We start from the raw sequence: 22623 nt of genomic DNA on the forward strand, positions 1-22623 counted from the left end.
GGAGAAATTTTTTATAATGTTATAAATATGATTGCAAAAAATCATTTAAATTTTTTAAGTTGAAAGACAATTAAAAATATTTATTTTTAGCAGAGATTTAAACTGTTTGCTAAATAATTTAATAGAAATTAAAAATTATAATTTTATTTTACTTAAACTAAAATTAAAAGCTTGAAATTTTATAAAAACTAACCACATATTTAACCCAAAAAAACTGCATCAAAATTTGATATCCTCATAAATTATTGTGATCAAACTTTTTCTTTTTTGATTTATGATCACGAGAAAACTAATTATTAAGGAAAGAATGGGTCATATATCTCACATTTTATATTAAAAAGTCTATGTATAAAAGGAAATTTTATTTTTTTGACAAAGTATGTATCATAGGATTTAACCCTTCACAATTAAAAAAGAGTGACCTTTATTTAAATTTAGGATTATGTTTGCTAAGATACATAATATTTGATTATTATTTTTTTACAATATTTGGTTTTCTTTTCAATAATTGAAATTTATTATACTTTTATGTTGTTATAAATGCAGTCGTGTTATATAAACTTGTACACTTGGCCTATAACTACACAACAGAGATATATCACTTCACTAAAATATTTTCAAAGTTCTCAATTGAACCTGTTTCATCCAGGCATGGAGAACTCTGATAGAAGATTGTTTTTTTCTTTTATGAAAATGATTTTCATTCTTTGCTTGTTATTATGTTTCACATCAAGTGTTGAATCTTTAAACAAAAAAGTCTCTGGCTTTTATGTATTTGGAGATTCCACAGTAGACCCTGGAAATAATAACTATATAAATACACCTTTCAGAAGCAACTTTCCACCATATGGAAGAGATTTTACAAATCATGTTCCTACTGGAAGATTCTCTAATGGAAAGCTATCCACTGATTTCATTGGTAATTAACTAATTAACTTACTTTTACAAATACATTAATTAAATTTATAAGTTGAAGATTTATTATTTCATTAAGTGTGGTATGTGACTATATATGTGTGAATGCATTGCAGCTGCTTATGTAGGTGTGAAAAAAGAGCTTCTTCCAGCTTATTTGGATCCAAATTATAGGAACAATGTTGAAGAGCTTATGACAGGAGTTAGTTTTGCTTCTGCTGGTTCTGGATATGATCCACTTACACCAACCATCTCTGTATGCATCAATAATTTTTCTTTCTATTAATTTCTAATACAAAATTTATCAATAAATTATGTGGACTTACTAAAATAATATTGTCTCTATTTTTGAAAACTTGTGTTCATTAATGATGCAGGAGATCTACTTTTTTGTATATTCTTGCATCATCATTAATAAATGCAAAAATATAGTGAATTCAATTAAATAAATAGTTAATTAAAATTACTACAAAATATGTGGTAAATTTAAGTGCATAAATGATCATAATTTTTAATGTGATTTAAATTAAACATCTATTCAACTAAATTAACAAAAAAAATTTCAAGTGATTAACCAAATATCTTCCTTGTACTAAAAAAAATAAAATAGGTGTTCATGGATAATTTTTGATGTGGCGGCATAGTATGCAACACATGTGAAATCTCTCAGTCTCTCACACTGTTTTTTCATTCTGACTAACTTCAAGACCTGAAAGAAAGTTAAATGTAGTTGTAATTAATTCATAGGAGAATTTTAATAAGTTTTATTTTTCTTTCTATTATATATTTACAGGCTAATTAATATGAGTGAGATTCTGTGTTTATTACAGAATGTAATTCCAATACCAACTCAGGTGGAATATTTCAGAGAATGCAAAAAGAAGATGGAAGCTGTGATTGGCAAACAAAGTACTGAAAATCATATGAAGAATGCAGTATTTTTCATGAGTGCTGGTACAAATGACTTTGCTCTTAATTATTTTACTCTGCCAATAAGAAGACAGAGCTATACTACTATATTAGCCTACCAGCAGTTCTTGATCCAACATATCAAACAATTTTTACAGGTTTGGTTCAATTACCACCTTAATGATATCTTCATTCAATAATAAAATGTTTTTTATTTTTTACTTTGATGATAAATAAGTTACTTATTCTTGCTGGTTAAAAACCAACTCATATGTGACCCAAAAAATAACAAACTCATATGTTTGCCATAAATGACTTTAATATATTAGTACAGGGGTACTCGTACTACGATACGATTAAACAAGTCCACATTATATTTTTTTATTCACTAACAAGTCTACACTAGATAATTTTTTTTTACTCAACAAGTCTACACTAGATTTATTATCTTTTTTTTGGACCCAACAAATCTATACTAGATTATCAATAAAAAAGTCTACACATTTTTTATGCATGGAGAAATACATGAACAAAACATTGAACAAAACAAAGGTTAGATCAATTGACTGATGAACTTAAGTAAAAGACAATTTTTTTTTAAATAAAAATTTGAGTTTAAACATTTACTAAAATAACTAATCAAATTTTTAATTAGTTTCCAACCAAACTTCTAATTACCAAAATCTATTTCCTTTAAAAACTAGAGATAAAATATATTTTGAACCAAAAACTCTAATCTTAATATAGGTTTTAACATCTACCACGTGATTCCTAGTCTAATTAAATGGCTAGTCCTATATCTATTATTGAGAATGAACTAAATATATATAAGAGATATGAGATGTATATTTAATGTATTAAAAATCAAAATATAGTATAAAAATTTCATTGTAGTTGGACTTTTCAGTCTATTGTTACTCTTGGTGTTCTTTGACTTTTTAACAATAAATTTGTTTAGCGAGTAGTATTAGAAATCCACTCTTTAGTATACATTTCTTAACATATTATATTTAATTAATTAAAATTTGAATAAATCTCTTCAAAACATGTAGGTTCCATATAAATTTGACAAAACTTACATGTATTTTAACTAATAAAAAAAGTATGCTGTAAAATATGTGTTCAAAAATGTGTTATCATCATTATTTTTTGTTTTAATTTCCACTTATATTGATCTTTTTGAGAAATATTTGCAAAAGCTAAACTAGTATGATGGTCAATAATTTGTAATTTCCAGAAATCATCTAATTTTCTCTAGACACTTATTTTAGTAGTGATAACCCTGTTTACTTACTATGTTACCATATAAATATACACCTCTTTTTCTTAAACCTTAGGTAACCTCACACAACACTTCTCAAAATTATTTTTTGTCACCAACTGAATTGGGGGATATTGACAATATTATTATTATAGATGTACCAAAGGAAATAATAGTCAGAACTAGCTTCTGTCATTAGACAAACTTGTGTCAATAAAAACACACAACTACTCTATGGATGGGTAAGAAAAGAAAGGCTCAGACAATTGGATGGCACCTACTTATGAGAAAGAGACAACAATGTATAATTGGTACAGTCTGTAGTTGAGAGTAGATAAGGAAACTAATTAATAAAGATCCAACCCTACTGATCCTGCAACCAAATTTCACATCAAAATGAAAGCAAAACACTGAAATTAACAACTTCATGGCCATAACAAGAACAACTAGAAGATTACTTAGATGAAGTAGACAATCTTGAGCTAAATTATGTCACCTCCTTAAATTTGATTGATTTATTTTTGGACCCAATTACATAGATTAATCTTGTGAGCTAGACTCTTTAAATTTTTTTATAATATATGAGTGACAAAAGTCATTCTTAAAGCTAATGTTGGTCTAATTGGTAAAGAATTAACTCATATCTTATAAGAGTGTATTCAACTTCTATTGCCAACATGCTGGTGGATTATCTATAAATATTTTTGTCATTTTTTTATGAACCATGAAACCTGTCTTGATCTTAACGATCCATCAAGGTCTAACATATCTAAAAAATTTATTATACGAAAATAACTCCATTAAGAGTTTTTAATTTTTTCACATTCCTAATGAGATTTGAACTTGAGACTATAGGTTAAACCAAAAGAATCATACATCTCATCTAAATGTAGAATTAATTTTAAATGAAGATAAAATATATCATCCGCACATATAGGCGATTAATTTATTTGAGGGGAATAAATTTTATTAGCGGCAGAAATTGAAGCATAGAACACACATTGTTAATAATTCCAACTCATTCCACTTGGCTAAATCTTCTAGATAGTAATATGTGAATATACTATTTAATAGATGTAGCAGGAGAATTGTAGAACAGCATAAATGATGTGCACTTCCAAAAACATTCCTAAAGTGATTCAGTGGGAAGAGTTTGGTTAGAATTTTATTCTCTGTTCAAATAATACAAAACAGTTAGTTGGTTGAAAGTATTGGAACTAGAGAACTATGGTTAATATATTGTTTCTAGAATGGTTAATATTTAATGGTTTTATGAATAATTAACTGGACCACTAGCCATAGTGTGGCCTCTCATTATCTACTGTTGGTTTTCCATTTTCATAAACTCTGTCTTAGGAAGGAAACCTAAACAGGAAAGTAGGTCTCTGTTGCCTCTAATGAAAAGGAAGTCTTTGCAGGGCATACTATATGTGGGGTAGAAAAATTCTTACTGTGTTTTGTTTTTATAAAATTGATTAAGTTGGAAATAGAAACAATGATATTTATTTTACTTAAAATACTTATAATTTAACATTTTTACCAAATTATTTATAATTTAATATTTAAATTATCTCCAAGTGTTGAAACAATAATTAATAAGATTTTATTTACTTTTAAACCAAATCAAATATTATCAAAGTCCATTTAGTTTAAAAACTGATTTGTTAAGATAAGAAATAATATTTAATTTTTTAAAAATATTGATAATTTAGGGAAAAAATATTGATAAAATCTAATATGTTAAATTAAATATTTCTTATCTTATAGATTTATACTTAATTCATAGCTACAAGAACATTGTTAATGTCGAAGTTTTAATACTTTAATGTACTTAAAGTTTTGTGTAAGTACAGTCACAGAGAGTAAAGACTTCTTAATTAAAAATAAATTAAATATTTCCTAATAAATGTCATCGATTACTCATTGTTATTATGATGAGTACTAACAAACTAGTGATTTGACCCACTAACCTAATCCCAAAGCTGGAAAGAGATTTATAGAGTCCTTATGTTCAAGATTATGCTCCAACTTATTGGGCCAAATTTATTTAGACTCACGGGATACAGTGTATCATTTTGGTTTTGTATTTTTTATAAATTGAATAACCAAAAAGTTCGTTACATACACGAACACGTGTGTATATTCCACACGTATATACGTGTTAATTATACGTACTGTGTTCATATGTATATTAATGGGAAAAGTTAGTTACTTAGACGAGCACGTTTGTATATACCATAAAGCATGATATCAAAACAGACGAAAGATGTAACAGTGCCCCCTTAAATAACTTTATTTTTTGGTGAAGTCTTTGGTAACTTTGACAAAAGATGGATACCTTACGTTAAAAATATTAATATATAAAAAGTGATGTAATATTAAATAATTGAATGCTTAGTAGTATATCTAACAAAATACTCGGAGTGCTCGCTTTTTTATGAGAGAAAAAGTTTGTTAGCTGAGTCTTGCAATTTATCATAGGATAACTTAAAGGTTAAAAAAGCACTTACATATACTTAATGGGCAAAATTCTGACATTGAGCGTGATATTTGAATTCACTCTTATGGATATGTAAAAAGTAAATGCTCAAGTCATCTAGGACAAAATTCTCAAATTTGTTCAGGACAAAAAGTCCGAAAACCATGATTCATGAGAAACGAAAAATAACAATTTGGTATTCAAAAATATTAGGAGATGCTTGGACGAGGAAATTTTCAAATGTAATCTTAGAGGATAATTTAAATAGTTTAATGTAACTATTAATTTATATGGATGATAAATTTGTAGAATTTTGAAGTACTAAGCAAAATTTAGGAAGTTTCAAATATTATTTTAAAACAATAATTGAAATTCCATCCCTACACTATAAAAATGTAAGTTTCAAATTGCTCCAAATAATTTTTTAAAAAAGTTGTAAATTGTTTTCCTATAAGTTTTAAATTTTATATATTAGTCCCTATTTGTTTTCAAATCTTGCAAATTGATCCCAATTATTTTTTAAAAATTTGCAAAGTAGTCCCTATATATTTTTAAAACATCTCATATTGGTCCTAATCTTTTTTAAAAATTCAAAATTGACCCAAACTTTTAAAAATTTGATTTTGAACATTTTTCTTTAGGTATTTACATTTTTACCCATTTTTTTAAATGTATTTAAAAACCCAACTATCAATAATTCCTATTTTAATATTTAGATGTTTTTAATCCCTTTATGAAAGAAAATAATAATAATAAAATGAAGATTTTAATTACGTTTTTCTTTTTTGTCTAGTAGAGAAATAGAGAAATCTGAATTTGAATATGAAATCTTGCATATCAATGTATTTGCATATACATAAGTGTCACTATAGTAGTTTTATTAGTCACATTTTAATGATACTAGAGAAAATCAAACTTGCAATCTGCAAATTCAATATATCTCTTTTTATCACTAGCCAAAATTATTGGAGCTCATAATCATAAATATAGTAGAGTTAAAAAAAATCTTAATTATATCTTATATTTTTTAAAGCACCCACAAATAATAAATGGAACACATTTTATCCTTTGTATAATACATTTGACTCCTTACCACTTTCATGTATGAGAATCAAGTGTTTAATTGGAGAGGGATGTGAAATAGAGAGAAAAAATTAATTAAAATTTTAATTATTTGATTCAATTTTTGAAGGAGGTTAATTAGAGAATCTCATTCTCATATGCAATCAAGTTGGCTGAATCTTTTGATTTTCAACTTGATATATAAGGATAGTTACAAGAGACAGAAATGGATAGAGATAGAGAAAGAGAGAAGAAGAGAGTAAGGCTCGGTGAAACCATGAAGAGGCTGAGGGGAAAAATCTAATAAGTTAAATTTTATAACATTATTTAATATTTTTACTATAATAAATAAAATTATTTAATTAAAAAATATTTGTAAATTAACAACAAAAATACGCTGACGTGTCACTTTTTTCTCTCCAAATCACTTGTAACACATCAGCGCCAAAATATAAACAAAATATTCAAATCATAAAAGAAATAGAGGGAGATTAATTTTTTTTTTATAAAATATGAAATATGAGAAAAAAATCTCGAATTTCAAAATAGAAAATCAAAAGTTAAAATTAAACAAAATAAAGAGACTTCATTTGAGTCTAAAAAAATTTTGGAGAAAAAAGAAGAAGTGATATAGAATCTTAGAGACAATGTTTAAAATATTCATAGATTAATTAAATGTTCCAAGAGTTTAGAGTGTAAATTAACACTTTTTCCCTAGTAAAATTTCTTATCTATTCTCTTTTCAACCAAATATGATATGTCATCCCATCCTTTCATTCTTCTCCCCTCTCACTATGGATGTTCGCATATAAGATTAAATTGGGTTTGAGATTAAAAAAATACATCTAATCTGATCTATTTAGTTTTGCATAGTTGATAATTCAATTATTTTGATTTTTAAATTATATTTGATCTAATTTATTTCGGTTTGAATTTGATTGATTTTTGTTTTTGATTTTTATCGATGATATTTAGTTTATATTGTTTTGGATAATTTATTTTTCATCACCATTAACACATATGCATCAATAGTATAACTTTGAGGCTTGGTTTGAATATGATACTATTATTATTTCTTTTACCATAATTGGAATTCCAAAACTGATCCAATCTTTTAAAAATATTTATTTTTGGTTTTTTCAATTTCTTAGATTTTCAACTTTTCTATTCAATTGTTGTAGTTTTTATTTGATTTGATTGTAGATTATCAGTCTTACCTTTCATCCCACTTATTAAAATTATTTTTCTCTATTTTTCTGAACCAAACACACTTAAAAGTTTATACTTGGATAGATGTAAATGACATAGTCATTTCTTCTAAGCGGTTTTTAGATTCCTTGAGTTTTATTCTGATTCCTTATTTTTTGTATTTAGAGACTAGGGTATTTCTTAATTTTTTTAATATATTACTATTATTATTATTATTATTATTATTATTATTATTATTATTATTATTATTATTATTACTTTTACCAATTCAAAATTCTACAAATTATTATTGACGTAGTAGTGAAAATGACTACAATTATAGTGATGTATTTTGCATACAAATCTTATCTTCAAAAGTCCGCTTCAAAGATAATATGAATAAACTAGTTTCGTACATCACATAGGTTGTTTGATGACTTGTTGGATCATACATATTAATTCCATAATATAGTAGCACTAATATATACGACTAAGAATTGCTTAATGAATTTTATAAATTAATGACTAAATTTTTTGTTCAGGATTTGTTGGCAGAAGGAGCTAAAAAAATTGCAATAGCTGGAGTACCTCCAATGGGATGTCTACCAATGATGATCACCATGCATTCCCCTAATGCCTTTTTGCAACGTGATTGTATAGAAAAATATTCATCCATAGGTAGAGATTTCAATCAGCTCCTTCAACATGAATTACACCTAATGCAATTGCAGCTCAATTTATCTAGTCCAGATGCTAAGATCTATTACATTGACATATATGGACCCATAGCCAATATGATCCAAGCCCATCAAAGATATGGTTCGTAATTAATTTTTTTTTATCACTTGCTCTTGACAATTAAATTAATTAATTGAATTAAAATAAAAAGACAAATGCATTAATATTTTTTATTTTATTTTTTAAATGTGTTTATATGTGATAGGATTTGAAGGTATTAATAGTGGATGTTGTGGAAGTGGATACATTGAAGCATCAATTTTGTGCAATAAGGCTTCAAGTGTGTGCCCTGACCCATTTAAGTATATATTTTGGGATTCAATTCATCCAACAGAGAAGGCATATCACAACCTCTTCTTGACTTTCCAACCAACCATTGATTTCATTGTTAACAACTAGGTTAAGTTCCTAGAATATGTTTGACCTCTTTTTCTTCTTATCGGTTATGGCCTCCCAAACTTAACCATTTTTTTTTCTTTTCTTCTTTTTCTTACAAAAGAAAGTAATATTGTAAGTGCATGTGTATGTGTGACATACGAAATAAATTGTGGGCAATATATTATGTATATCAACGTAGATGATTGTATTAGAATTAATTTAATTGGGATTATAAAATAACAAAAATTTATATTAGCAGTTTAATTTTAATTCGAAGATTTTATTTATTTTATATATTAAATTTTTTTAACGAATGTATTTTGCAAATTCCTACTACTTATTTGTTCAAAACCTCAATGAATACGGCGAAAAATTCAACTACGTCTACGACATCTCTCAGGTCAGGTCCCTGCAATTTCTCCCTCCAATTAATGGCTTTTAATTTCTCATTGGTTAATTTTAGCTTCTAAAATTTGAAGTGTATTCAATTATATTAACCTAAACATATTTTGAGATGTTTTAGTGTTAAGCAGAACCATGTTGGTGAAAGAATAATTTTGCAGTGAAGATTTCGAAAAGAGTACACAGTTAAACCTATTCTTTTGACCCCTAACTTAGGTTTTAGTTATTTTCAAAGAATCTTTTGCATGGGTCTATAATATAATTTTTACTTGGTTGGCTAAATGTTCGATTTGAAACTGTCAATGGGTTATGGAATAATTTGTTACTGATGCAGATATTATTGATTATCTCACACATACCATATTTAATTAATTCAACTTATTGGATTACCATTATCATTTTAATAAGCTTTGACTGAAGATTGGTGAAATAACACCGATGAAGAAATATTTTGCACTTTGTGAACTTGAGTCCATGATTAGATGGGTTTGGGTCTAGCAGGCTTTCAGTATAAACAACTTTATTTCATAATAAAATTTGGTTAGGATCAGAAATTGCTTGAAAGAACAGAATGATGTATGTAGACCAGTTGTGAGGGATGCCATGCAATTTCTTGGTGGCTTTTAGAGAAAAGTTCAAGAACATGTTTCCTAATTGTATACAAAATTTTGATTTGTTGTTCGGCCATTAGACATCAATATGGTTTCTTTGGTTAGAATCACAAATACAATGATAGAATTTCTAAATTTTAATATTCACCAAATTTAGAAACTATAAGATCAGATCAGACACAATCATGGTACAATATGAAAGTATAAAATTAGAAGAAACACATAAAGCTTTAATTAAAAGAGAGAGTTAATGGTTTATAATTAGTATTAGTCAATGAAATACTATTATTTATGTCATTATTGGAATATTTCCACATATATATTCAAAAGAATTAAAAGTAAAAACTTATAAAATATAAAATGTATTTGTGAAGTGATTGTTACAAACGTGAAGAGGAGAAATGGGCGATTGATAGGTACAAACAGGGGGAAATAACAATTTTGTTGAATGATATGAATCTTTTTTTCAATAGTTAATTGACTCCCCTCTAAGTAACTAGCTACCCTAACTATTCCTAGCTACTTTAACTCCCCTTTATTCTTTATCGTAACACAGTCTAACATGGGTATGTACAGTGTCGGATTTTGCAATTGTTTTGAAGTATATGTGGTTCCATGGTTCCTATGTCATTTGTTGTCATTACCTCTTCTGATGACATATAGCCAATTCCTGTGAATGTTCAGGGGTATCATTGATGCTCACATGACCTGATCTCGAAAAACAGTCAATTACATCTTGTGCCTTGTTTGGATTATTGAGCTTTTTGCTACGAACCTGCTTTGCTAATGTAATAACCTTTTTCCACACACTTTCATCACTTGTGTGGTCATTGCCTTCTGGTGGCAATGGCAAGTCTTCATGTGGTTGACTGTGTTTTAGACACTTGATTGTTGATATTAGCAGACAAATAGTAGAAGTAGCACCAGAGATGACATATAGCACCCATAAGCTTCTAAGATTCAAACTTCCCATATCGTCGGAGGATGTTGCGTTGTTGGAGCAATCCTGTGAGGTAATTAACCACTTTTCTTCTAATCTCTTCAGATCTGCATTTTCTGAGAGATGTAATATAGCTTTAGACACGTCCCTAGCCACCGGAGAGCCTTTCTGGAACATCTGCATAAAAGTATATGAATTTTGTTTCAAATATCCAATACTGCAATACTAATTTTTGAATGAATTCAACTTGATAGAAGGATATATGTACATCTTTTAATTTTATTTAGTGTGTTAAATTGTATCATCACTTACAAAGCCTAATCCTCCAAATCTAGTTCTGGGAGTGGATCCAGTGTATTTCTTGCAGTATTCACAGAGGAATACTTTTTCATATGGGAGCTCAAGAAAAGCAGCTGCTATGCTGTTATTAGCGAATGCTTCATCGTACTTGTATTCATCGGTAATGTTTATGATGTTCTCTGGCTTGAACCTTTCAACTTTCTCTAGGAATGTTCTAACAAACGAGTCGCCATCACAGCCAATTTTCTTGTTGTTGTCCTTCAGCCACTGAATGTCTGTGACATTCGATCGCAGTTTTTTGACCGTGAGCATTGAAGAAAGACTAGCAGTGTAGCTTGAGTTGATAATCAATACAAGAAACAGCCACGATACCATCACCACTCGAGTTAAGTTGCTGTGCATTTTTTCTCCTGCAAGATAATAGCATAATCATTACTTAAGTTCAATTCACTGTTTCAAATTAAGACTTATCAAGTAATCCCTTACCAGTTCTGTTTATCATCCATTCTGTAATGATTAGTTTTTCTGTTATAGGCAGTTATTAGCAGTTAATTAATTTTCTGTTAACGATGACTCAAGTAGTTATTCTCTTTGCATATATTATATACCATTCTTCTATATTGAATAAACAAGAGGTTCTTTTTATCAGCTAGAGTTCGTGTTTATGGTATCAAAGTCTGGTTTGTTTGTGTTGCGTAATTTCATTTAGCATCAAAATTTGAAAAAAAGTTTGAGATTGATACTTACTATGAGCAAAGAACAAAGAGGAGACGGTAAACCAAAGAGCTGTGCTGAGCTGGATCTTCCAGTTTCCATGAAATTCTGGATTGGGTTCTCTTTCAAGATACCAAACAACTAACATTGTGTAAATCGTGATTGCACCTGTAACCAGCCACAATTCCCAGCTAAACGGCTTCGTAAACATCCATGCTGACTCTTCAGATGCTGCTGGAACTATCATTGACAATCCTGATTCTGCATATGGTACTGTAAAATCCACATACTGCAATCTTTCCTCTATTATAGTCATGTCCCCAATAACAGCATCAAAAGTCTTCCATCATTGTTTAACCACAAATAAACAAAAATTCCACAAATCAATAAAGCAAAAACATATTGATTCTCAAAATTCAAAATAGTTAAGTTGCATTTAGTGGAAATTATTAGTCATTCTTAATCACAAATTACATATGAACTGTGGTAGGGAGGATACTAATGATAATCAAATAGAAACCAAAATAAAACATTTCATTTAAAAGAAATGATAGATTTGATACCTTGTTATAGACAAGCTGAACCAAATCATTATAGGTTCCATCAATGGAATGATACTTATATGGCAGATCATACCCCAAAAGTCTGTGTACTTTCTCAAAAATTTCAATGCAGAATCCACTATATTTATCATGAGTTTTGTTATGGCCATACTCAACCTTGACAAACTTGGAAAATGAGGTTCTGCTTCTGATTGCAATTTTCAATTGGTTTTGTTTAGTAGGCATGTTCCAGCCCTTTGGATCTCTGTCCAAATTCCCAGGCCAGCGTACACCTTTGAGACATTCTGTATTTCCACCTTGTCCTGCATGTAGGGTTGTAGTGAAGCCATGTTTTTGAGTCCAAAAGCATAATTCTTTGTAACTCTTTCCAGCTACATTTACTATCCTTAGGACAAGATTATTCTGCATGAGTTGGCCAGCTTCAAGTTGAATATGGCCACTTAAACCAAGGAAATTGCTCGACAGTATTTCTCTTAGTAAAGTCTTTGAGCTGCTATTGGTTATTCTGTTGATAGCTTGAGTTACAATGTTAATGCTATCATATGCTTGTAGAGCATAAAATCCTGGGTAGCGGTTATCTTCTTCGGGATTCTTGGACCGAAAATTTCTCCTGAACTGAGCCTCAAATTCTTGATACTCCTTGCTTCTTTCTGAATAATAGGTCTTAATTCCTAAAGCTCCTTCCATATAGGAAATAGCAGATTTATTGACGGAGTCCAGCAAATTAGTTATGCTCTCTGGGATTATCCAAACTGATTCTTTATCCACTAGTCCAACTTTTGAAGCCTCTTTGAACAAATGAATTGCCATTTCTAAAGATGATTTCAGCACAATGAACACCCGAGATTGCGTTTGATTTAACTTAATAATCTCTTCGCTAACTAGCTCTTGTGGATCATGTAGAGAAGAAATTGGTGAAAGGACTAAGTGGTGCTCAATCATTGAACCAACATCCTGAAGGGCCTCAGCTAGTAGGGCTAGCATTCCATTATCTCCACCATACCCTTCGTCTTCGTAGATGGCTACTACTCTCTTCCAGCTATAAGCCTGCACTATTTCTGCAATGGATTTTATATATGGTGTACCATTGTTAGCTAGTCTCACCAGAAAAGGCCATCTAACTTTCATCAATGGCGGGGTTATGGTTAGTGCTGCAAAGGATATGACAGGTACTTGAGCTTTGCTTCCTATTTCTGCTACTATAGCTGCTTCTGGCCATGTGTGCATCCCTATAATCACTTGCACCTTTTGCATATTAATCATCTCTTCAGCTGCAATACAGGGTCCTCACATTCTTCATTATTATATATATACACATTTAATAAAGTTAACCAAAAGGGCATGAAAAATTTAATGTTTTTCTTAGCAAATACTAGATATAGATATACTAACCAAGTGTGATGGCTTTGAGGAGATCCTTGGTGGAATTCTGAAAATAGAGAGCTAACTTGTAGTTCTTTGAAATGTTGTTGTAACTTTGGGCTGCAATGTTCATTGCTACTTCTTGTTCTTTCCCAATACGAGAATTAACATCAATAATCACCCCAATGGATATGACTTTGTTATCTGAATTCTTAGTCTCATCTTTGATACCATAAATGTGAACAAAAGGGGTGAGTAAGAAAAAGAATAACCAAATTCTTGAAAGGTAATGCATTTTGCTTCAATATCTTTTTGTTCACATAATCTACTAGCCTTTGTTGGAATATTTGTGTATGAACTGGCTGCCTTTATATATTACATGCAATACGAATAAATTGTGTGTGAAGAAAGAAGGGAAAACAAAGATAAACGGATACTATTTTGATGCCAAAGATTCTCGAAGGGACGCGGAAATTGAACCTTTGACTTTGTCAATTATGACGTTGACTCATTATTTAAAGACAAAGTTGGGTATCAGAAGAGAATGTACAAGGATTGCAAGTTGCTAAGTATCAGAGAAGTGTATAGTAAATTAATTATAAACTTTTAAGAGATTAAAAACAGAAAAAGTGATTAATATTTTGCTTATTTAGATAATGGATAGAATATTATGCTTATCATTTGCATAACTGATACTATGGGACATGACTATAAAGTGTGCAAGTTAGCTACCATCTCAAAATGTGCACTCAAACTTGGCCATAATTAGTTGTGGAAATGAGAGATAGATAACTCAATAGAGAGTACAGAGAAATTCAAATTTAGATATAGAAGGGACAGATAAAATTATATGCCCGATCACATTATTAAGCAATTGAAAGGAAATAAAAAGATAGGTTGATTTCCAATTGAAAAAATAAAGTTATATATGAAAGAGGGCTGGCTATGAGGATGTACATCCAGCCTAGCACAGACCCCAATTGGTGAGGGGCTCAATTTTTTATTTATTTTTTTATAATATATCCGAACTTTGAAAAATTGCACCAATATTCTTAATTTTTTGGATTTTGACTATTCTGATATTAGATTTAAGTTGTATTGAGACGTTATTTACAATTTAAATAAAGTAGTTTGAGTTTTTTGTGTTTCATTTCGTTAAAATATAATATTTTGAAATAATTTTTAATTATTAAAATTGCACTTTTTTTTTTATTAGAGCTCAGTTTTTAAGATTAGAACATGTCTCTTATGTTTAAGACGTCCTACTGAGAGCAATGTTGATAGTTGAGCTATGTCCAAATCTATATATAATTATAAATATATTATTAAATTAAATTAATGGTAAAAAGGCCCATGGTTTAAGTGAAACTGTTTAGGATTTGTTGATTTTGAAATGTCCAAAACGGCAGATACACCAACCAGGCACAGACAAAGCATCATATCCACAAGTTTATAAAACAATAACTTCTGCATACATTCATACAACATTCATACAACACTCATGTCATCACCCTTATCAAATACATAGGATTGTAGTGATGGATTTTTATTTGCTGAAGCGAAATCATATGTAATATATTTTGTATGGAAAAGTTTCTTCTTTTTATGTGAAATTGGATATCATAAATCTGTATTCATTGCTCTATATATAGTGCTAAATTGTAATACAATAATATATTTATAAATCATATTCTTAAAATAAGGTAAAAAAAAACTAACTAACCAATCTTAAGAATATTCTAACCAGAAATATATATTCTAATGATATATTGATATCTTATTTTAAATCTAAAATATATTTAAATATAAATCTAATTCTAAGATCTTCTAAATATATTTAGGCATATTATTCTCAACATGTAGAGGATGTTTGGATAAACGACTTAATTAAACATTTATGGTAAATTCTTATTCACCTTTATGTTTGGATGGATACCAATACTCAAGTGATGTGGATGTGCTTGTATGTAAGACATTTTTTGGAGTTGATTTTGTCTGTTTAGAGATAGGTGAGATGTAAATTCACCAAAAATGAATTCTAGTTCTTGGGACCTAAGATTCTTGTTGGGATTAGCTCTGGTTATTATATTGGCCAGCTATGATATGAAGACAACTTGAGAAAGTGGACCATAAACAAAAGGACACTTAGGTTTTGGCTTTTGCGGCCACAAAATGAAAGGAAAAGTCAGTTTTGGCAAATACATAGGAGACAAATCAAACACACATCGATCTTAATTGAATTTGGGATCTATATAGGATACTTAATCAACATGCATACTAAATTTTTAATATGTGACTATGATTCTGCTGTAAATATCAGCCTTATGTTTAGCATCTTTTACTTGTGTTATGTTGGACTTTTTCTGTTACAGAAACGCGTAATATTTTTCTCTAGAGACCCTGCATTTTTGTCACGGTAGTAAAATGTCAGATATCTAATCCCTTGTCAAAGAAAGTTGAAAAAAATGTTGACCAAGATTAAAAAAGGAATAGAAAAAAGTATTTGCAAGTGCACCCTGTTAAGATTCTCATATTGAATAATGTATAACCTGAGAATGTGCTTATAAGTTGAAGATATCTCATGCCTTACAAGTCGATTTTGTATCATGAGTTAAGTTCAACTCAAATATTCTAACATCAATTGTCTTGTCTGTCCCACCTTGATTGTATTGATTAGTAAAGGCCTTTTGAATCTTACATCAGATTTATTTGAATGTGTAACCCCTGTAGAGATCAACTAGGGTAAATTATCATCTTTTTAAGCAATTCATCCGTCATAGCCTATAGGAAATCCAATGTCCATAGCTTTAGTATTTCTACCATGTTGCATTGTTAATATCACCATGTTCTAAATCGTGTGGTCACGGTAGTTGTTGCATAGTGATTTTTAATATTGCGGAGAACCACAATATTAAAAGTCATTGTGTTGCTGTTCAAAATCGTATTTTTTAAGGCCCTAATAGTATAACACATGGAGAAATAAAGGAATGTGGCACTAGTTTCTATTTCATATTGAATACATTATGCTGCTGAACATGGTTTTCAAGTTAATGCTTAAGAGCAGTGTAACACCAGATTTTCTGAAAAACCAGTGCTACTACTACAATGACTAAAAACATACAAATACCGGTTGAAAATGTTTAAGGCAAAGCTACGATATATACGGAAAAACTAACATGTGAATCTTTCAGATATGATGAATTATAATCAGTGGATGTAAGTTTTGTGTTTGCGTTTTAGGTAACATATTTCCTAAAGACATTACATCATTTCTATGACAGCTGATTGGGAGCGTTGTGGATTGTTCAGTTCATCAGAAATGGTTACACTCTCCAACCTTGGCGAATTTCGACGGCGTACACCTTGTAATACACTGCCACCAAAAGTTGCAGATTTATTTAAAGCCATCAGATTTCCATTGTATAAGCCAGTACCACTTCTTAAAACTCTCTTCATATCATTATTATTATTATGATCATCATCAGATTCAGTGGTTACATTTCGTTGAGAAAGTTGAGCTTCCTCTTCATAGTGGTTATGGTAATGGAAATACTTCTTCAATAAAGCTAGTATTAAGCAGATAGTGGAAGTGGTAGCACATATGATATAGAGTCCCCAAAATTTGCCAACGGTCAGGCTCTCAGTTTCTGGAGAAGGTGAGTTGTTTGAACATTCGTTGGAAGGTGTTAACCAAGTCTCTTCCAAAGCTTTTAGTTTTCCATTTTCTGCAAGTGTTAAAATGGCTTCAGAAAAGTCTTTGGCCATTGGATCCCCTTTTTGAAATACCTGCATATAGTATGAAACGCCACATTTTTTATTATTACGATACAGCCTCTTTGTTTTTAATATGTCTCCTATTTTCAAATATTTTTACAGAAAACACTCAAAAAAGAGAAAATGGAACATGCAATAAGAATCCTGTATTTTGCCTCATCACCCACTTTTGTAACTGCATCTTAAAATTAGTGGTATGACATGGTAAAACGGAGGGCTCTCATTGGATGATAATGTAAAATTAATCTACACCGACAATGTATACTCATTAAACTCTTCAAAAAATTGTTTAGATTAAAATAAAGTGACAGTTTTCTTTTTTAATTTTAAATGAAAACAAAACATTTTGTGAAAATAGAGCCTAAGAAGTAGTTGTAGGCACTTACAAATCCCATTCCTCCAAATTTATAGGCTGCTGTAGTTGCTGTGTAGTCTTTGCAGTACTTATTTAAGAAAACCTTCTCATATGGACTCTCAACAAAGAGAGCAGCAATTTTTTTGCTCTTGAATTTATCCACCATGTCACGTTCATCCTCAACATCTATAACTTGGGGCCTAGGGAAATTATACACTTGAACCAAGTAGTCCTTTACAAAGGTACTGCTGTTATCACAACCAACTGGTAAATTGTTTTGTTTAAGCCATTCAATGTCTCTATCAGACCTCAACTTTTGGACAGTAAGCAATGATGAAAGATTTGCAGTGTAGCTTGAGGTTAGCACAAACACAAGAAATAACCAAACTCCAACTACTATTCTTGCAGAGTTGCTGTTTATTTTTTCCTCTGTGATAATCAAAATCAAATATCATGTTACTTACAATTGGTTTGCAAAAGATGGAATTTCCAAATGAAGAAGCAATCTTTATTAAATTTAACAAGTCAAGCTTTTCTATGGATCAACTTTTGTTAAGTATTGCAACTCAAAAATGCTGCCATCATAGTTCAGTTCAGGAAGAAAACCAAACCGAACTGAACCGGCGAAACAGTTCAGTTAAACCGCACTGTTAATGGTTTGTTTCAAACCAAACTGATATTAAGATTCACTAGTTATGTATTTCCGAACTGAAATGAAACTAGCTTTACAAAAAACTGAACTATACATTTTAGAACCGAACTACCAATCTTTAAGCTAGGTAGTTAATCCCATATAGCAGTGCGTCGCGGCCAACCCCAAAAGTGAGATAGCGGGATAGCGCGTTCCGGGATAGGCGGAATAATTGCTATTTTTTTGAACAACTTGCATGAATAATATTATATAAGTCTATATTTAATGTAAAATTAACAAATGACTCAAACTCTGAATCATTCATAATTAGTAATAAAAAACTACGTGTCTTAGTCTTAGTCAACACATACATTGAAATACCAACAAAAGTCAAGGAAATAAAGATGATGCATATTGAAGTTTTAACGCAGAGTAATAAAATAATTAAATATTAAAACTCAAATGCATGTTCTAGCATAGAAATCAAATATAAGTATCATCTTTGTTGGCATATTTTACTTCCTCTTCTTCTTAGGTGAAAGTAGAAACAACAAAATAGAGAAGGAATAAATAATAGCAGGATCTCGCTGGGAAACGTTGGGATTAACTACACTGGAATAACGAGATCTTGCGCGGATCTCGTCGGGATCTTGTTTCACGTTGTCGCGGACCACGCCGTCGCAGTTAAGCAGTGCACCGCACCGGGACAGCGAGATCTCTCTCGGATTAACTAAGATATTAAGATTGTTAGAAAAGTCAAAAAATTGGACTGAACCAAATATTAAAACTAATTAAAAAACCAAAAAACTAAACCAAACTAAATTATATTGAAAATAACCGAATTGTGACCGATAGTTTACTATCTGAAGTGAACTGAACCAGTTCAGTTTGTGAACTGCTCATGACAGTTTTGTTTTTCCATTGCGGTTCAGTTTAGTTTAGCTGTTTGATTCTGCGTCGGCTTTTTTTAACAGTTCTAGCTAAATCCTTTATAAAATTACCAACAAGTTTCAAATATAGCAAACAAGGAAATGAGTAAGTTTTACGCTTTTGTAATCTAGACTTACTATGAGCAAAAAATAGAGTAGAAAAAGCAAACCACAAAGTGGTGCTGATCTGGGTTTTCAATGGTCCACCAAATTCAGGATTCAAGTGATGTTCCAAGAACCAAATGGTAATCATTGTGTAGATAAGGATACCAACCGTTGCAATCCACATTTCCATGCTAAATGGTTTCATAAACAACCATGCTGACCCTTCAGTCTCTTCTGGAAATATGAGTGATAAGCCTGACTCAGTATATGGTTGAGTGAATGATACCAGCTTTGATCGGTTGGCAAGTATTGTTACATCTCCTACAATAACATCATAGAGCTGCAATAGTATTAGCTTCCCTTTTCCTTTTTGTTTGGAAAAATTGAATTTGTTTTAGTTTGATTTAGTTTCAAGGAAGTATGATATTCTATATGTAAAAGTTAGTTACAACATGCTTTTGTCAAAGCTGGTAAGTTTTTTTTTTTTTAATGTATAGGGAAAAAACCCATATCTCAAACTAATGTAACTAATTCGTAACTAATCTTTACATCTCTAATATTCTATATACATGCAATGTGTTATGCCACTTGTGGGTGAAATGAATATATTGAATGTGACAAATGAAATCATGAAATAAAAAAACACAAGCCGACAAGAACATAATGTTGAAAAGATAAAAGAGTTTACCTCATTTATGACTTCATACATAAGTTCATCATAAGATTCATTGAAGGCGTGAAATTCATAGGGAAGGCCAAAATATTGCTCACTCAGAATTTCTCTGATCTCTTTGAAAAGTTCAATACAAAAACCAGTAGGAGGTTCATTTGGTGAGAATTTCAAAAAGTTATCAAATGCAGGATTCATAGGAATTGCAACTTTTAAAGGGTTTGTATTTGTATGTACTTTCCATGTCTTAGGTGTAGAGTCATTTATGCTTTCTATAAGAGATCTAGCAAACTTCAACTTTGGATTCCAAAAATCCAATTCCATATGTTTCTTATCATTATCAACCACTTTTATGACACTTAATATTGGGTTGCAGGATAGTTGTCTTTCTTTGAATCTTATATCACCACTTAAGCCATTGAAATTAGAAGATAACATTTCCTCCAATAAAATCCTTGAGCTACTAGAGTTAGTATTCATTTTCTCCAAAGCCTTTGTAACAATTGTAATGCTATCATAAGCTAGCAAAGCATTTGATCCTGGTCTGGACTCAACTGTTTCTGTAGGATCAGCTTGGAAATTTTCTTGCAACTGAGTATAACCACTGGAACTTGTAGAAATGTTGGTTTTGATTCCCAAAACACCTTTCATAGAAGATAAAACAGATTTATCTACATATGCCAACATGCTTGTAATCTCCTCATTGATTATCCAACATGATTCTCTCTCCAATAATCCAATTTTCTTAGCTTCTCTAAACAAATGGTTCACCATAGGTAATGATGCTTGAAGTACGACAAAAACACGCGATTTTTGTGGCAACAGCTTCAACAATTCATCAAGAACAACCCCTTTTGGATCAGACAAAGAAGTGAACGGTGGAAGAACTAATTGATACTCGATCTTCGAGTTAACCTTTTCGAGAGCGTCAGATAAGAGGGTTAAAATTCCGTAATCATTACTATAAGGGTTGTCTTCATATATAGCTATAACCTTTTGAGAGTTGAAAGCATGGACAATATCAGCTATGAAGTTCATTTGTGCTGTGTGATTTTGAGTCATTTGAATCAAGAAAGGCCAACGAAGTTGCATTGATGATGAAGGGACTAATGATGGAGAAGAAAATGAAATTATTGGTACTTGAAACTTGGCTCCAAGGTCAGCAACAAGAGCTGCTTCTTGCCATGTTTCCATGCCAATAATGACTCTAACTTTCTTCTTAGTAATTAATTCTTCAGCTGGAAACCAGTATAAGTAAAATATTAGTACTTCATTTCCTAATTATTCTTTTTGGATTTTTTTTTACCCTAAATATAAGCTTTATTTCAAATTACTACATACATTTACTATTTTTTTTAATATACTCTTTATTAGTATTATAAATTTATCATGTAAAATGAAAAGTCGAAGTTGTACACATGCATACACAAAAGGATATTTTAGAAACGTAATAGACACAATACAATACATATTTTTTTATTAGATGTGAGAAAAACATAAAGGACTTAACGGAAGAAGAATTTAGAAAGAGCTTAAAGAAAGAAAAGAAAAAAAATATATTTTTCATCAAATAGTGCTCACCAGCTGAAGCTGCTTGTATAGGGTTTCTACCAGAGTCCTTGAAGAAAAGGATTAAGTTATGAGTGTTTGAATAATTATTGAAATTTTGAGTTGCAATTTGCATGGCTGTTCTCTGTTGCTTCCCAGTTACAGAATTAAAATCAATTATCACACCAACGCTTGTATTTTGGGAACTATTGGCTAGACATTGGAGTAGGAGAAGTGAGATTATTAGAGGAAGCCAAAGCAAAATATTTGAAACTGAGTTTGATGTTTGAGCATAAAAATTCATATTGGTGGCTCAATTGTATTATGGTTAATATAAGACTGATATTATATTATGCATAAAATGGAAGTATGGGATATGGTTACACATTTATGTGTATGGGGTAGGGAATGGTCAATGGGCATATTATATGACTCATATATTTAATTCCACAGTTGAATGGAATGTAGTGAATTTGTGGGAATGATTCTGTTGTAAATATCAACATGCAAGTTATGTATCTTGACTTGTATACGTTGAACAGTTGCCGTGACACTCACACAAACCACGTAAAACTATTTTTTTTTAGCAAAGAACGCCGGTCATTTTAGTCTTTATGAACAAATAATATTTAAATTAACTTTTGACAATAGTATAAAAGGGACATATTAATCTCTCTTTTAAGTTTATCTAAATTTAATTAATTTTTTTATTGAAATGTCACATAATGGAAGTATCAATTATCTATGTCACCTTGTTAAAGATGTGACGTGTAAATATTTAGTTTAGTA

The 22623-nt window shown here is 30.3% G+C and overlaps 3 protein-coding genes across 3 annotated transcripts; 1 reads left to right on the plus strand and 2 right to left on the minus strand.

Annotated features, from left to right (window-relative positions):
- Positions 1-571: 571 nt before the first annotated feature.
- LOC101491595 (GDSL esterase/lipase At5g45960) lies at positions 572-9200 on the plus strand. The gene is made up of 5 exons (XM_004485804.4): positions 572-919; positions 1032-1171; positions 1746-1982; positions 8357-8633; positions 8758-9200. Exons 1-5 carry the CDS (start codon positions 652-654, stop codon positions 8949-8951), a joined length of 1116 nt encoding a protein of 371 aa, XP_004485861.1. The 5' UTR covers positions 572-651; the 3' UTR covers positions 8952-9200.
- A 1075-nt stretch (positions 9201-10275) lies between these two features.
- On the minus strand, positions 10276-14710 carry LOC101492454 (glutamate receptor 2.7-like). Its single transcript, XM_004485806.4, has 5 exons — positions 13853-14710; positions 12461-13731; positions 11931-12237; positions 11196-11593; positions 10276-11060 (listed from the first exon to the last, which is right to left on the minus strand). Exons 1-5 carry the CDS (start codon positions 14115-14117, stop codon positions 10584-10586), a joined length of 2718 nt encoding a protein of 905 aa, XP_004485863.1. The 5' UTR covers positions 14118-14710; the 3' UTR covers positions 10276-10583.
- A 2092-nt stretch (positions 14711-16802) lies between these two features.
- LOC101491907 (glutamate receptor 2.7-like) lies at positions 16803-22204 on the minus strand. Its single transcript, XM_004485805.4, has 5 exons — positions 21868-22204; positions 20305-21524; positions 19650-19956; positions 17983-18380; positions 16803-17608 (listed from the first exon to the last, which is right to left on the minus strand). Exons 1-5 carry the CDS (start codon positions 22136-22138, stop codon positions 17084-17086), a joined length of 2721 nt encoding a protein of 906 aa, XP_004485862.1. The 5' UTR covers positions 22139-22204; the 3' UTR covers positions 16803-17083.
- Between the last annotated feature and the right edge of the window lie 419 nt (positions 22205-22623).

Source organism: Cicer arietinum, chromosome 1 (assembly GCF_000331145.2).
Source record: "Cicer arietinum cultivar CDC Frontier isolate Library 1 chromosome 1, Cicar.CDCFrontier_v2.0, whole genome shotgun sequence".
Lineage (NCBI taxonomy): Eukaryota > Viridiplantae > Streptophyta > Magnoliopsida > Fabales > Fabaceae > Cicer > Cicer arietinum.